At 33.9% G+C, this 18,306-nt stretch overlaps 1 protein-coding gene across 3 annotated transcripts in view; it reads right to left on the reverse strand.

Annotated features, from left to right (window-relative positions):
* LNPK (lunapark, ER junction formation factor) overlaps window positions 1-18,306 on the reverse strand; it is a 74,074-nt gene that overhangs the window by 33,970 nt on the left and 21,798 nt on the right. For all 3 annotated transcript variants that reach the window (XM_007074547.3, XM_042994736.1, XM_007074546.3), the window contains 4 exons: window positions 18,029-18,087; window positions 10,020-10,060; window positions 2,942-3,025; window positions 2,808-2,859 (listed from right to left, as the gene is read on the reverse strand). In XM_007074547.3, coding sequence (XP_007074609.1) covers window positions 2,808-2,859; window positions 2,942-3,025; window positions 10,020-10,060; window positions 18,029-18,087 — 236 coding nt within the window. The remainder of the gene's footprint in view (window positions 1-2,807; window positions 2,860-2,941; window positions 3,026-10,019; window positions 10,061-18,028; window positions 18,088-18,306) is intronic.

Genomic DNA, 18,306 nt, shown 5'->3' on the forward strand with positions numbered 1-18,306 from the left:
CTCCCTTTCTCTGCCCCTTCCCCGCTCATGATCTGTCTCTCTCTGTCTCTCAAAAACGAATAAGCGTTTGGGGCACCTGGGTGGCTCAGTTGGCTAAGTGTCCAACTTTGGCCCACGTCATGATCTCACAGTGCGCGAGTTCAAGCCCCGCGTCAGGCTCTGTGCTGACGGCTTGGAGCCTGGAGCCTGCTTCGGATTCTGTGTCTCCCTCTCTCTCTTTGCACCTCCCCAGCTCATGCTCGCACTCTGTCTCTGTCAAAAATAAATAAACTTAAAAAAAAATTTTTTTAATGAATAAATGTTAAAAAAAATTTTTTAAATAAATAAAGAAACAAACAAACAATTCATTTATCTTATAACTAGTGGTTAATTCTCCCTAAAAGGCTAAAAGGATATCCAAAAGCAGTACCACAGGAATCCACAGCAGAGACCAGCAATGGTTTTTCTATGAGTACAATATGACATCAAAAGGAAAAAATGTATTTGAGTTTCAAAGGCTTCTAAGGAAAAATAAATTTAAATTCTTCAAGGAAATTATGTTGCCTAAATATTATTAAATACTTAAGAATGTCAGTAAAGGGTTCATACCTCTTTTTTTTTAATGAGAGAAAAGAGCAGATTTTTTTTAAGTAACAGCATCAGCTTTCTGCAAAATATCACATTTTAAAAATTTCCTAAGGTTATTTAAGAAGTAGTTTTGAAACGTTAGTACCAGTTATACAAAATACTGTAAAAATTATAGAAATCTGGCCTATAGACCGAACACTCTTTTTAAAATTACTAGAAAGGGGGTACCTGGGTGGCTCAGTCAGTTAAGCGTCTGACTTCAGCTCAGGTCATGACCTCATGGTTTGTGAGTTCGAGCCCCACATTGGGCTCTGTGCTGACAGCTCAGAGCCTGGAGCCTGTTTCGGATTCTGTGTCTCCCTATCTCTCTGGCTCTCCCCTGCTTAGACTCTGTCTCTCTCTCAAAAATAAATAAAAACATTTTAAGAAACATTTAAAATTACTAAAAACAAGTGTAAGTTGTAGAAAAATTTAAACGTATTATGAAGGCAGGAGTTTCAGTGCAAGTATCTATGACTAATTTATTTTAATCATATGTAAACTTATTATATTCATCAAAATATCAGGCTTCTATTTCTATAAACCAAAATCCTACTTATAGAAAACGGGAGAGGGTGGGATTCTTCCCATATAGCCCTGCCAATCAGAAAACCTAAAACTGGGGCACCTGGGTGGCTCAGTCATTTAAGCCTCTGACTTTGGCTCAGGTCATGATCTCACATTTCATGAGCTCAAGCCCCATGGCAGACTCTGTGTTGACAGCGGAGGCGGAGCCTGGAGCCCACTTCCAGTTCTGTGTCTCCTTCTCTCTGGCGCTCCCCTGCTCATTCTCTCTCTCTCAAAAATAAACATTTAAAAAAAAAAAAAAAGAAAGAAAAGAAAAAGAAAACCTAAAAGTATTATGGCTTATTTAGTACCAATGGTCTCTGTGGACATTTATAAAAGAATTGACTTCTGAAAGTTCTAAATGTCATCCTTAACTTTATAAACCAGGCTACAATTCTGATGATTTATAAGAATAAAAGTTAAATTTTAAAAAATGGTTTTTTTAATGTTTATTTATTTTTGAGAGAGAGAGAGACAGAGCACGAGCAGGGGAGGAGCAGAGAGGAGACACAGAATCCAAAGCAGGTTCCAGACTCCAGGCTCTGAGCTGTTAGCACAGAGCCCGACGCGGGGTTCAAACCCACGAACCGTGATACCATGACCTGAGCCGAAGTCGGACACTTAATCAACTGAAACACTCAGGCACCCCAAAAGTTAATTTTTTAAAAATGATATATTCTGTATTGTAACAAAAGCCTTACAAACTATGAAATTCTAGAAAAAAGAACAAAGAGGAAAGCCAATACAAACTCAAAAATATCTTTTCACATGCCAATCTTAGAATTACTTTATGTAGCCACTTAAAATAGTAACTTTTTAAATTTTATGTAATATTTAATACAATAGTAGTGATGGTTTCACTAATAATCTGACAACACAACTTTTGAAAGAGTTTGTTTTACATAGCAGTAATTCTATTTTTTCTTAATTATTAGAAATTCAAAATTTCTAAATTATTTTATTATCTTTCTAAATAAAAGTTTTTAGAAGAAACTTCAAGTTTGACAAAAATGTTCATTAAATTTCTCAAAAATAAATCATAAAAATGTAAGAATTTTCATAAGGCATTCTAAGAGATTCTTTATATATATATATATATATATATATATATATATTTATTTATTTGAGACAGAGAGAGTGAGAGAGAGTGCACGCACAGGGAACAGGCAGAGAAGGAGAGAGAAACAGAATCCCAAGCAAGCTCCCTACTGTCAGCACAGAGCCCAACATAGGGATCGATCTCACAAACCTTGAGATCACGACGAGAGCCGAAATCAAGAGTCCAATGTCTAACTGACTGAGCCACCCAGGCGCCCCTAAGAGATTCTTATAAGAAAGGGGGAAAAAACTTAACAAAATATTGATGGAATTATTCAAATTTCAAAAGCTTAAAATCAATTATATATTTAATCTCAAAAGATAACATCTTTACTTATTTATCAACATATTCCTGTAAAATAAAAATGAAGTAAACTTATTGCCATCCACTCCAAGTCATAACCCACACTACCAAGTATAAATCAACATAAAAGCATTCTACACAAGTTTTTACACACCTCTATCACACTTTTGAACTCACTTGGATAAATATGGATCTTTCCAACAGCAGCAGCAGTTTCTACAAAGTTATTTACCTTGTCCAGGTCTTGCAGTTACAGCTGCTCCAGCAGATGGCGGCTCAAACTCCTGTCAATTACAATTATGTTATTACAGTGACCTATTACAATGCACTATTTATAATAAAATAGCAGTGATATAACAGCCTTACCTTTGCTTTCTTTGAGTCTGGGTCAAACCTTTCAAGAATTAATTTAGCCGTTTTATAAGTTTCTTTTTCCATGACTTCTTCAAGCTACAAACAAAAATTTCCATAAATTGTCACACTTTAAAACATATACACTACTTATTTTTAAATGTCCTATTCTAAAAATGTTCAAGTACAATGCTTAAAATAAACAGCACATAATATATCCAAATAGCATGAAAGACTTCCTACATTCAAATAATTAAAATCCAGATTTTAAAATGGCTTCTAACCTCTAATATGTTACTTGTATTTAACAGCTTTACTGGAAGGAAATACCAAATACTGCTAATTGTTTACATATAATGAGGAGAATAATTACATGCACCAACTTCAATAATGGAATGTGCAAAAATCTATCAGCCATCATTATTGGAAGTTATTAGACATGACAAGCAAATGACAGGCAATTCCTCAGATTTATTTCCTCATAGCACTTAATGCTATTAATTTAAAGAAGGTCGTTAGCCAAGAGCTTTACAAAATAAAATCTCTGTGCCAATTAACTGCTGTCAGCATCGATTTTAGATTATTTATTAGCAGAAGCAATTAGCTTGCTGCAAATGCAGTGAAAACTCACTAACTGGGAGAACAGCCATGGAATTTGCTCAAATGACTTTAAAAGCTGAAGCTCCTCCTTTTTTACTTAGATCCAAACAACTTGAGAGGGAAAAAAACATAGTAAGAATTTAAATAAAAACTTTACTGAGTTCTATACTCACACCAGGGACTGTAATTAAAACAGTTCATTATTATAGCATTTTATTTACAATACATTCAAGTCACTCTATGGCTTAATACAGGGTTTAATTTAAAAAGCAATAAGTAGTAAAGTATCATTTTAGCAGTTATGGCCCAATATCAAGAAAGTTTAATTTTAGTACAAGACAGTCATATTATGACAAATAGCTAATGTGTAGTAGAAAATGCTTTTGCAAAAACTGGAATAGGACGTTTTCTTTTCCTTTTCAGTGACCACTATAGCCACTTAGATTTCAGTAAATGTCATATTTATTTCAAAGGTCATTTATTTTAGAATTCAACACAAGAGCACATTTACCAAGTTAAAAAAAATGCTGACAACAGTTGTTAATGGATTCCTCATTAAAAACTCAATTCAACATTTAAGAAGCTAAATGCTTACATGAATGATTTATCAACCTTGGTTCAGTGAAACTAAAAATTTTCCAAATTATTTCAAAATTATGATAAATTCTCAAAACAAGCAAGTTTAATTTTCTGATGTAAAGGAAAGGTTTGCAGTATCACCTGAGAGTTGAGGAAAAAGTAGGAATTGAGATAGAAAGATATTATACGCCCCCAAATCAACATAATCTACATGGAATCCACATGGAATATCAATGAACTAAGTCCCTGATCTCTACAAATTAATTTTTGATGTCTTAGACTAATAATGTTGTGGCAATAGAACTTTACGTGATGATGAAAACGGTTTACATCTTCACAATACAGTAACCACTAAGCCATATGTGACAAATGAGCACTTAAAATGTTGCTTGTGCAACTGAGGAATGGAATTGTAGTTTTATTACATTTTAAACAATGTACATTTAAAAGATACATGTAGCTCTGGCTACTGATCTGGATAGCATAGTTCTAGACTAAGATGATTTCTAGGCTTAAAAAGAAGATTAAATACAACCATGATCTTTAAAACAACACACAAAACTCAAAACCAAAATGACACTTCATCAAATGATTACAATTCCTGCTGATCATTCAGCCAGTATTCATGTTTATGTCCATGTTCATGTAAAGTATCTCCAATAAAATCATTTTTTAAAGCACTAAAAGACATAAATCCATTCTCTTTTGCACTTTTAACAAAAATTTTTCACATTTTTTTTTAATGTTTATTTATTTTTGAAGGAGAGACAGTCAGAGTGGGGGGGGGGGCGCAGACAGAGAGAGAGGGAGACACAGAATCTAAAGCAGGCTCCAGGCTCTGAGCTGTCAGCACAGGGCCCAACGCGGGGCTTTAACCCACAAACCGCAAGATCAGGACCTGAGCCGAAGTCGGAAGCTCAACTGACTAAGCCACCCAGGCGCCCCCCTCACATAATATCTTAATTAACACATGTATCCATGCAACATTTTAAGTGAATTCAACTTATTTTAAACACAGACATTCTGATCAGTGAAAAAAACATAAGCTTGAAACTCTGAAGTCCGAAAAAAATCAGGGTTAAAGCACATATCCATTCTTAATTACCCAGAAAGACTTTGAGCAAGTCTTCTGGCCTCAGTTTCTCTTTTTGTAAAGCAGATACATTAATACTTTCTTCATACTACTATTAGGCACTTTAGGGGCACCTGGGTGGCTCAGTGACTCTTGGTTTTGGCTCAGGTCATGATCTCACGGTTCATGGGGTCAAGCCCTATGTTGGGCTTGGGATTCTCTCTCTCTCTCTCTCTCTCTCTCTCTCTCTCTGCCCCTACCCCATTCTCTCACTCTAGCTCTCTCTCTCAAAAATATTTTTAAAGATAATTACAATAATGTAGGAGAAAGTCTACAACAGTACTCAATTACAGTAACACATAATCTTTAGTGATATCCCAATAAATCAGAATGGGTCTGAAAACAGTGTTTTCAAATACCCAACATATATTAATCCCAAGATGCAAGAATGAAAAATCAGATTCTCAGAATTCCCTAAAATATAAATTACCCTATATTTTTCATAATACTTTTTTATATTTTAAATAAATTATATAATTACTTTTCTGTGATACATTATACCAAAGGTTTCAGACCTTTTATTTAAAAAAATAATTTATTATGAATCAATATTATATATTTCAATAACGTGCAAAAATTACTTCTACTTGATATACACATTTCATCATAGACAACACTAAAAAGAAAACATTACCACAAATGTCAGAAAAATTTTTAATTTTAAAAGGTAATCCTACAAATACTTAAATTTTAAAATATCCTTCATGAAAGAATGAAATCTGGCCATTTGTAGCAACGTGGATGGAACTGAAGAGTATTACGCTAAGTGAAATAAGTCAGGCAGAGTCAGACAGATACCATATGTTTTCACTCATATGTGGATCCTGAGAAACTTAACAGAAGACCATGGCATGGCGGGGGGGGGGGGGGGGGGGGGAGTTACAGAAAGTGAAGGAGGCAAACCATAAGAAACTCTGAAATACTGAGAACAAACTGAGGGTGGATGGGGGGTGGGGGAGAGAGGAAAGTGGGTGATGGGCATTGAGAAGGGCACCTGTTGGGATGAGCACTGGGTGTTGTATGGAAACCAATTTGACAATAAATCATATAAATAAATAAATAGGTGAAAAAATAAAATAATAAATATCATTCATGAAATAAAATTTTAAAACACACAAAAAATCAATAGCTCTATCTAATATTTTTTATCTTTGCTTCATGGCAAATATTCTAGATGCAGCAAATTTCCTTTCATTTTACATTGACTTTGGTCAAATTATTAAGAGTGCACCCCAAAGTATCTTCAATTCAGAGCACTAGGGTACATGCTGCATTGTTTAAATTCATCTTTTTACAATGATGAAAATACTGTCTGCTTACCCTGATTTTGGTTATTCTGCTGAAATCAATATTGTTTTTACTAGTTCAGATTTTAAATCATATTCTGATTTCATATAGGAGTATTCCACAACAACAGTCACATCTTTTCTCTCTGCATTTCTTAGTATTTACAAAGATCTAAAGATCAATTTATATAATATATAGTGAATATTCAAACACTGAAAAATGGCAGCAAACATTATCTGGTAATATAACAATATAACATTTGAAACTTCTAGTGAGGTCAACAGCCCTACACGGAATCACATGCCAAACGTGCCAATTTAAGGACTTATCTTGCTTCTAAAATTTATTTCATGGAATGTCATTCACAGGATTATATATACAATATATTACATGTATAAGCTTATTATTACCTATTTGCAAGAATAACTCAACATTAACAAGAGACAGGACCCATAAAACATAATATGGCCACAAAAGCAAGACTGATTAATTAGGTTATAGTACTTCTCTACTACATGCTCCTGTCCTGTTTCCAGAAATGTCCACATTAACCTATAGCTCAGCATGTCAGCATTTCTTACTCTTTCTTTCAACTGGCGTTAGTGGATTCCTTTGAACCAGTAACATTTGTAGTTAATTGTTAAGTTTTAATACTCGGGGAATTATAACACTCCCTCCCATGTCCCTAATTTCTCAACTGATTTTTCTCAGGATGTAGAAAAACATAAATTTCCTGAGAATTCCAGAAAGGAATTACCACATAGAAATACTGTTCTTGAAAAAGTACACCATTTTCATGAAGCCACTTAAATTTCAACACTTGTGTTTGATGGATCTTGATTCTGAACTGTTTTGATGGGATGCTCTTGGATGCAGAGGGATTATCTACTAAACAATAAATTTTTTTTAAAGCTATATATATTTTTTTTTTTGAGTAGCAAAATGTACGCATCTAGACTTGGGAGTTTTTTAGATAATTAAAGATTAATTCCTAGGTTTATTTTAATAAGTAAATACTTACATTAAATTCTTAGATTTAAAACTGTCAAGATACTAATTTTCCTAAATAATTTAACTTTTTAATCAATTGATAATTCATGTTCATTGTTACAAATTACACTTATACAAATTTATAAATTATATTACAAGTCTATTCAGAATAAAGAGATGCATCCCTAAGGAAACCACCTTTAATAAAATGTCAAGTAGTAAATACAGTTTATATTCATTTTGTTATTAAAAGAGGAGAGACAGGAGTTGGATAATTGTACACTGATAAAAGTTATTTTTCTACAGGCATTTCAATAATAAAAGTATTTTTAAAGCTATAAATGTATAGTTTAAACTTAAACATCAATGAAGAAGATCAGTTTTTATTACAGTTAGCTTTTGTTCAAAAGTAGTATCCCTTCAGGGGCGCCTGGGTAGCCCAGTTGGTTAAGCATCCTCTTGATTTCGATTTAGGTCATGATCTCACAGTTTGTGAAATCAAGCCCCATGTCAGGCTCCACGCTGATAGTGCAGAGCCTGCTTGGGATTCTCTCTCCCTCTCTCTCTGCCCACTCCCTGTGCATGCATGCGCAGGCTTGCGCACACTCAATCTGTCTCTCAAAATAAATAAACGTTGAAAAAAAAGTAGTATCCTTCTTTTTCCTCTCATTACCAGCACAATCATGAGCAAGCACTGTGCTCCTTACCAACTCACCCTTAACACCTATTGTTCTAAACAAAATGTAATGCAACTCAAGCAAAGCAGCTCTGTTAAGGGCTTGAGTAATAAAGGCCAGGGACTAGTTCCCAGTAACAACAGTATTATAACAAACAACAGTCAAATCAATACAAATTGTGTTCCCTAATTAATGAGTAGGAGCAGCCAACTTATTTTTCTTTAATCATACTGCAAGAAACAAGACATACTGAACTATTCTGCAATATTGACGCCTCTTGAACCATATAGACATTTAAAAAATATAGAGATATATATAGGTTGAACCCTGAACTGAATTTCCCAACTGTCAGACCTAGGTAAAGTATATTTGTGTTGTGATTCCTTCAAGGGCTATTAAAGAAGAAACAAATAGCTTGGCTTGCCTTTTCACAGAGTTTTCCAAGTCTGCTGTTACTCCAAGATTACCCCAAGTTTCTGCTTTCTGGTCATGTGATACCAATGACACTGGGTCGGCTCTTCATCACTTAAAATTTTTTTTTAATTTTCTATTTTTTTCTTTTTTCTTTTGTCTTCTTCCTTGTACTTTCTACTTTCATCAGAATTTCTCCATTTTGGTACAAGTGGGGTTTGGCTCTGGTCAACTCTATCAGCTCTTCTTTTTATCACATCAGCAAACCGAATCAATCATATCACAACTTGTATATTACTGAGAAACATCAGTATTTCCTCATTTTGAATTTCTGGCTGTTCCATAATGCGTGAAACGCAAGAAATACAGTAAGATATAATGGCAATATTTCTGTTTCAGGACCATTAAAAATGCCAATGCAATGTTGACAAATAACTCAAAGAACACTGAAGCAGCTCAAACAAGAAATCCTTTCAGAATTAAAGGTCCTTTATTTTTCAAGTACTTAAAACCCTCAAGACCAGTGTCTTTTATTACCAATTCACAGAAAAAAAAATTTTTAGGTAAGCTCTAAGCCCAACATGGGGTTTGAACTCACGACCCCAAAATCAAAAGTCACATGCTCTACCAACCAAGTCAGCCAGGCACCTTCACAGAATAATTTTTGACATTAATCTTAACCTTCATAATTTTTATTAGTTTCATACATAATTGTTACTTATTACATGTTACTCTAAAATACATTGATCATTTGCATTTGATTAAATTTCATTAAATAAGTTTCTACATAACATGCTATTGCTATCAATTATCATTTTCATACTTCAAAAATAATTATACAAAAAAGTATACATAAATTCAAGTCAAACACCAAGTTCAACTCACTTATTAGAGACTAAGATATATCAACGTCTAAATATCTAGGGTCCTTCATCTCTTATGCTTAGCCCCCTTTCCAAATGTCTGAAGGACACATCTAACTGGCCCCACAAGAGATACCCATGTGATCAGAGCTGCTGATAGAAAATGAAAAAACAATTCTTTCCTTCCCCCTTTCTTCAGCCAGAATACCTGAGAACTGTCCAAAAAACCTAGAACTGACCTTTTTTGGCTCTAATAATCAAACTGGACACCTACCTTTTTACCCTTCTGCCTCATTTAATCCTCCAATATGATTCATTTACTTGCTTTTCAGCTTCCAACTGACATAGATTCTCAGAACCAAAAAGGTCCATGTAACTACTTTTTCCTGTCAATCATTATTAACTAGTAAAATTATACATAATTTAGCTTCAGCATTAAAATGCTATCTAAAAGCATACTTGTTACGTGGAGAGTCATTACTTATAACCGATAAACATTACTTATTCAATTCTTAATGTATTTGTTTTATATAAATTAATTTTAAATAACTTACTATTTTTTTCTTCTGGGATTTTAAATCATCCAATGCTTCATCTAGAAAACAAGATTTAAATCAAAGCTAAGTCAGATATTAAGATACTTAGATATCTTAAAATAGCATGCCAAATGATATATATTAAGCAACCACAAGAATACTTTCTCATTTTAGGATTTCTCACTGATGCGTACAGATAAAGATTATCTCAACTTTTACACATACATATTTCATATTTTTGCCTATATATTTACAATCAGAGAAAAATCAACTTCACATAGAGTAAAACACCTTTCAAAACTTAAAAAGATTTAAACATTTTACCAAATAGAATTTAAATAAATATCCTTAATTTTTAATTAAATTTATAATAAAATTATTATTTCTTCATCGAAGTTCTGGGGTAGCAAGCATCTGAATACCCAAATCAAAGTATATTATTTATGTAAAAATTCAAATACAAACTTATAAAAAGATTTTACTACAATTTCTCCAAAATATTTTAGTTTTTAATATGCTAGCAGACTTATTACTAAAGGGGAAAAAGAAGTCTGTTAACATCTTTAAAGAGAATAGTCATCTACAGTTAGTTAAGACCAAGCCAAATATTTATCCCTTAATCCAGAAGTCAGCAAACCTTTTCTACAAAGGACTAGACAGTAAATATTTTAGGTATTACGGGCCAAAAGGCAAAATTGAGTCAGCACGTTTAAGGCATAAGAAAAAACAAACATCCACAAATCCTTATTGATAAAATTCTAATACAATAATAATTGAGTTTAATTTTTTGGTAACATAGGTCTATCAATGAAAAAAACTGAATTATTTTCTTTTGGGTGGGGAGATAACGTTTCACTTAATTGAGGTTCAAAATTAGTGTTCCCTAAACAAAACAGATGAACATATGAGTGGGGGAGAAAAGGTAGAGAGGGAAACAAACCATAAGAAACTCAAAGAGAACAAACTGACGGTTGATGGAAAGAGGAAAGTGGGGGATGAGCTAGATGGGTGATGGGTATCATGAGGGCACTTGTTGTAATAGCCAAATTATGAAAATAGCCTAAATGTCCATCAACTGATAAATGAATAAAGAAGATGTGATTTATACGTACAATGGAATACTACTTGGCAATGAGAAAGAATGAAACCCTGCCATTTGCAGCAACATGGATGGAACTGGAAGGTATTATGTTAAGTGAAGTAAGTCAGTCAGAGAAAGACAGATATCATGTTTTCACTCATATGTGAACCTTGAGAAACTTAACAGAAGACCATGGGGGAAAGGAAGGGAGAAAAAGATAGTTACAAACAGGCAAACCATAAGAGACTCTTAAATACAGAGAACAAACGGAGGGATGATGGGGGCTGGGGAAGAAGGGAGAGGGGAAAATGGGTGATGGGCATTGAGGAGGGCACTTGTTGGGATGAGCACTGGGTGTTGTATGTAAGCGGTGAATCACGGGAATCTAACCCCAAAACCAAGAGCACACTGTATACACTGTATATTAGCGAACTTGACAATAAATTCTATTGGGGGGAAAAAAAAAAGGAGGGTACTTGTGATGAGTACTGGGTGTTATATGTGACTAATGAATCACTGAATTCTATTCCAGAAACCAATATTGCACTGTGTGTTCAGTAACTAGAATTTAAACAAAAACTGAAAAGAATAAAAGAAGTCAGTGTTCCCTATCAAAACTGACTGCAAATGTTAATATGTTAAAGTTGATTTGTGATGAAATTTTACATACTTGATTTTTCAAAATGTTTTTTCAAACAGATAGGTACTGCTAAATATTGAAATCAAACCACAAGCTCATGATTTAATTGAGCATATTCACTGTTTGGAAGGGATTTGTAGAATTCTTTAATTCTTCTATTGATATTTACCTTATCTTGTCATAACATTGGAAATGAATCACTTCCAATTGAAGATAAGTGGAAGCCCCTCAACTGCACAGTTAAATGGAAAGGAAATACGGAAATTTCCTTTCTGCTTGAGTGGGGTATGGAAAACACTGCTGGAACTATAGTTCGAGATCAGATAACATATCTGCTGCAAATTTCTGTGGGAATGGAGATCTTGCTTCTTGTTTTAACTTGTCATAGCCTTTTTTTTTTTTAATTACTTTTTGTCATTACAATGATACCTGTTTTACATCAGTATAGGTGTTGCATATAAGGACTGTTTTGTCTTGCAATCTTAGGTTTAATTCATTAAGAACCATTATCAACTCTGCAGCAAAAGCTAACTTTCCAAATTAGTCAGCATTCCATCACGGTGGTTGAAAATGGTTCTTCTCATGCAGAAATATTTCAGTGTAGGCCCTAAGCTCAAAATACCACCATAAAACTTTACCATTGCTGAGCCATCAAAGTGCTGTGGGGCTGGGCAGGTTAAGATATTCAGCTTCTATTTCTGATTAAAGTTCACATAACTGACAATATTTAAGTTCATGAGAATAAAGTTCCCCATTGACACTACTAATTTAATAACACATGATAGGTTCAACTATGCTCTGCAAAGTATCTGCTATTGCCTAACATGAGGAATAACCATTGAATTTAAACACCTTACAGTTTCACAAGTTTTGTAAATTAATCCAAATAACCCTTTTTTCTGCTTCACACATATTTTTTAGTATAGTTGACACACAATGTTACATTAGTTTCAGGTGTACAACTTAGTGATTTGACAAGTTTATATGTTAGGCTATTCACCACAAGTATAGCTATCATCTGTCCCATTATATCGCTATTACAGTATCATTGATTGTATGCTGTGCCTTTTAATACCATGACCTACTCATTCCATAACTAGAGGCCTATATTTCCCTCCCCTCTTCACCCATTTTTTCTCAATCCCCCACCCCCCTCTCCTCTGGCAACCATCAATTTGTTCTCTATATTTATAGGTCTGATTCTGCTTTTTGTTTATTCATATTTTTAGATTCCATTTATGAGTGGAATCATGTTTTTTGTCCTTCTCAGTCTGACTTGTTTCACTTAGCACTTAGCATAATACCCTCTAAGTCCATCCATGTTGTCTCAAATGGCCTTTTTATGGCTATGTAATATTCCATTGTATATCTACACACACACACAAACACACACACACACACACACACACACACACACACACACATACCACATTTTCCTTATCCATTTGTCTATTGATGAACACTTAGGTTGCTTCTGTAGCTATTGTAAACAATCTTGCAATAAACAGATAAACATAGGAGTACGTATACTTTTTTAAGTTAGGGTCTTCATTTTCTCTGGGTAAATAATGAAATTATTGAAATAATAATAAATAATAATGAAATAAAGAAAGGAAGGAAGGAAGGAAGGAAGGAAGGAAGGAAGGAAGGAAGGAAGGAAGGAAGGAAGGAAGGAAAAGAAAGAAATAAAGAAAGGATAAATAATAATGAAATTATTAGATCATATGGTATTTCTGTTTTTAATTTTGTGAAGAACCTCCATACTATTCTCCACAGTAGTTGTACCAATTTTCATTCCCACCAACAGTGCACAAGGGTTCCTTTTTCTCCACGTCCTTGCCAAAACTTGTTTCTTATCCTTTTGATACTAGTCATTCTGACTGGTGTGAAGTGATATCTCATTGTGGTTTTGATTTGTGTTTCCCTGATGTTGAGCACCTTTTCATTTGTCTGCAGGCCATCTGTATGTCGTCTTTGGAAATATTTTACCACCAATATTATAATACATCTTGGCAGATTCCACTTCAGGTCCTACTGAATTGGTAGGTTTTTAACTTTAAAAATATTCTGTCCTGAAGTTGTTTCACACAGACTTGTCACAGAAGTTAATTCAGTTACTTCAACCTCAGTACTGACTCCTCAAATAAACTACAACTGAGCAGTATCAGAGCCAACTGGAAGACCACTTGAAATCATTTGCCATGTTTTTAAATTAACTATCTTGCTTCCGATATTCTCAATTCTTCAAGCGATTGTTCTTGTCAAAAGGCTACTTACTAATTAAAAAAGAATACTTTCTCTGAACACATGTCTTCAGCTGCTGCAATCAAACACAATTTCATTAATTCACCATTGGTAAATGGCTTTCTCTGCTTCACTAATAAACCACTCAGAAACTTATTTGGTTGAAGCTTCATTTTCACTTTTTATTTTTATGAAGAAATTCAGCTCTGATGATAAATTCCATTTTAAATGTTCCAATTTTTCTGACCATTGCTTTTCTCTGAATTGGGAATATCATAATGAGTAATCAGTATGGTAATGTCAATGTATATTTGTATTCTTTTAGCACAGTTATAATGTCATTGAGTAATAAACACAATGCTTTGCAGTTTGATACCAAAATAATCCACAGTCCACTATGCCCTAAAAACGCAACATTCAAAGTCCAATCTTCTCTTACTGTTTTTATATGATGAGTATGCATTGATAATTTAATAAAAAGAAAACTGTCACAATACATATGGCACTTGAAATGTCGAGTTATAACTGTGTCAGTGTGATTTGTTGTACATCCTGTAACAGTCTGAAGTACTGAGTACCACATACACTCTGTCACAACTACTTAACTCTGAATTAAAGCAGCTACAGACAACATGGAAATGAATGGACAGCGTTTTGCTTTAATAAAAACAAATTTGGATTTCATATAAATGTAATATCAGTACATATTATTCTTTTGAATTTTTCAATGATTTAAAACTGCTAAAATCATTCTTAGATCATGACCTGTACAGGTGGTAAGCAGGACTTGACCCACAGGCTATGGTTTGCCAACACTTATTCTATACTAGGTATATAACAGAGGAAATAAAACTAAAGAGAGTAAAAGGCAAAGACACAATCAATAGCTTCAGGCTTAAAAAAATAAATATTATAACTGACTTTATGCTAAAAAAAAATATGTGCAGGATTGCAAGACAATCTTTTATGAAGTCTATTTTAAATGTACATGTAATACCTATTCAAATGTACAGTAATTCTTTTTATTTATTTTTTTAATCTTTATTTATTTTTGAGAGACAGAGCATGAGTGGTGGAGGGGCAGAGAGAGAGAGACACAGAATCCAAAGCAGGCTCCAGGCTCTGAGCTGTCAGCACAGAGCCCAACGTGGGGCTCAAACTCACGAACTGTGAGATCATGACCTGAGCCAAAGTTGGCTGCTCAACTGACTGAGCCACCCAGGTGCCCACAGTAACTCTTTTTAAATAAAAGGATCCATGAAATAAATTTTTAAACCAACCCCTTTATATAATAACCATGTCCTGGTGTGCCTATTTGTAAGATAAAATATTCATATATTTAATTTCCTTAGAGAAGAGTTTCCAACCACTCTTTTAAAATAAGTTTTCTTATATTTTTCACTAGTTTGTTAGTTCCATGAAGTCAGAGAACATATTTGTTTTAGACTTCTTCTTGTCCTCCTGGCATCTACTATATTACTAAATATCACTGGAAACAACACCATAACCTTAATTTCCTTAATATGATAAAAAGTATCAATGTTTTTTAAAACCACAGCAAATATCATCTATAACGGTAAAAATTAAAAGCTCTTCCACTGAAAATCAGAAATCAGACAAAGATATCTGCTGTTCCCACTTAAATCAGACAAAAATAATTCAAAAGGCAAGAAAAATAAAAAAGAATAAGGAATGGAAAAGAATAACCAGTGTCATCAGTCCACATGTATATAACACTTTGCAATTTTCATATGCTTTGGCATATAGTTTCTCTTAATACTCACAATAGCTTGCCAAAACAAATATTTCATGTTAATGATGTTGTTAATACATGCTTCCATTTTACAAATTAGGAAACTGATGTTCAGAGAACTAAAACTTGTCTGTAAGACAAAAAGATGGCTGGAGCAAAAGTTAAAAAAAAAAAAAGAGTGGAGAGAGATGAAGTTAGAGAAATGGGCATAAGCCAGAAAGTAGGGGTAAAGAATTCAGATTTACTCTGGCAGCCATCAGAGAATTTTAAGACAAGAGAACTAATCTATACCTCAAAAATAGACTAGTGAGGAAGCCATTGCAACAGTACAAGTAGGAGATAATAATGACGTGAATTAGGACACTAGTAGTGGTAAAGCAGGTTAGAAGTGGTCAGATTCAAGGTAATTGTGGAGGTAGAGATGATTAAGACTATGAAGGAGAGAAAGCAATGCATAGTAGATTAAAGGGAGTATGGGGTCAGGATAGGGTTTTCCCCTCCAGCTGACCGTATGGAGGCAGGATGATACACCAATAGAGACAATCCAACAGCAACAGACAATGCAGAAGAGGATAACTGCAAGAAGAGACAACGGCAAGCGCAAAGTTCTCGAGATGGCCAGAGTATCTAGAACCCAAAACATAAACGGAGGGCTTAACCATAAATGGGATCACACTCAGTCTTCCAGACTACCACTGAAGGATGACAACATAACTGAAGGAGAAACAGATGAAGCCAACTTGATACATTTGGTAGTAGAGGAAGCTCTCCTCTGTTTACATCTATTTTCTCCATAAAGTGAGACTATCACGTGAGAGTGACCAGGTGGATTTTGTGGGATTTTGTTTGTTTGTAGATTTTGAATTTTTATCTGGTTGGTTATTGGTTGGCTTTATTTTGATTTGATTTTTGGTTTTTTGCAGAGAGGCAGGTATTAGTGATTTGAAGAGAAATACAATCTCAAAAAATGCTCTCAAAGAGAAAAAAGTGAATTTTCTAGGGAACTATAAAATAGGACTGTGTAGCAGTACTGAATACATATTTAAATAAATTTAGCTTTTCTGATGCAGGGATAGATTAAGCATATAGAAGTTTTTGCCAGTCATAGATTAAGCATATTATTGTATTTAAACAAGGTGCAGTTTTTGCCAGACAAGTAGGATGGGAAAGAGGGACAAAGGAGTCAAGGGTATCTGCAAGGAAGGGTCACTAGACTAGACCAGAGAACCTAAACTGGGCTGAAGAGAAGTCATAAGTGAGGAGGGCCATATATCTGTATGAATCTTCTTTGGATCTTGAGTCAAACAAAACATATTTAATATTTTATGATATTAAAAATTTTTTAGATATAATATGTTCCTGAATGATAATATATTACATAATGTATTTTTAAAGCCTATTATGGATAGATATAACTGGGATCTACTTCAAAATAATACAGTAGGTAGAAAAGTGGGTGGAGGTAAAAATGACACAAGACTGACCATCAGTTGGTGATTGTTAACGTTGTGTGACAGGTATATGAGAACTTATTATTCACCCTACTTTTGTATAGGTAATTATGCATATGAAATTTCCCAAAATTAAAAGTTAAAACAAGAAAAAAGAAGTCACATATAAAGTTCATTTATAACAAAATTTGCCTATCTTTGTTTATAACTCATATTTTTAAGACCGGAAAATCTTTAAAATCTGTACACAGATTACAGAAGGAGATATTACCATAAGCTCCATGTTTCCATAAAAACAAAAGCCTAGGAGCTGTGAGGTTAAGGAGAATGGTGCAGGGGCGCCTGGGTGGCTCAGTCGGTTGAGTGTCCAACTTCGAATCTGGTCATGATCTCACACTCATAGGTTGGAGCCCCGCGTCGGGCTCTGTGCTGACAGCTCAGAGCCTGGAGCCTTGCTTTGGATTCTGTGTCTCCCTCTCTCTCTGTCCCTCCCCCACTCACACTCTGTCTCTCTCTCTCTCCCAAAATACGTAAACATAATAATAAAAAAAAAAATTTTTTTAAGAGAATGATGCAACAAAAGTTTTGTATAAAAATTAACAAGTAATAATTTCTCTTTATTTAAAGAAAGAAATTATTTGCATAAAAAATATTCTAAATGAAGACAAAAATAACACAAATGAAAAAAACAGAACAACGTTGATCATACAAAATGCTTGATAGTAAACAACTCTTCAATATTTACCACATTGTCATTTCAATATACATTTCACAACCTGCCATTCAATTAGAAACCAATGCACTAGAAGATAGAGTTTTTTTGTAATGTATTTATAAAAATATAGAAATTAAACTTACTATTTCTTTCTGTTCTCTTGGAAAAGAAGAAAATAAGTACTGTTCTTATGCTCCAGATGCTACGGAGGAAGCAAAATTCAGAAAGAAAAACCATCATTAGGATAAGTAAATTAAAAGCCTTATAAAATGAAAAGAAATACACATTTCCAATTAGAGTTCAGTATATTGCTTCCCTTTCTATTTTGAAAATCAGAAACTACTCCTTTCTTTCAGAGACCATCAAAGGTCTACCTCTGCTTTCAAAGAAGGAGTTCTCAATCTAAAATCCATGCACCTTC

The sequence above is a fragment of the Panthera tigris genome, chromosome C1 (assembly GCF_018350195.1).
Source record: "Panthera tigris isolate Pti1 chromosome C1, P.tigris_Pti1_mat1.1, whole genome shotgun sequence".
In the NCBI taxonomy this organism is placed as follows: Eukaryota; Metazoa; Chordata; class Mammalia; order Carnivora; family Felidae; genus Panthera; species Panthera tigris.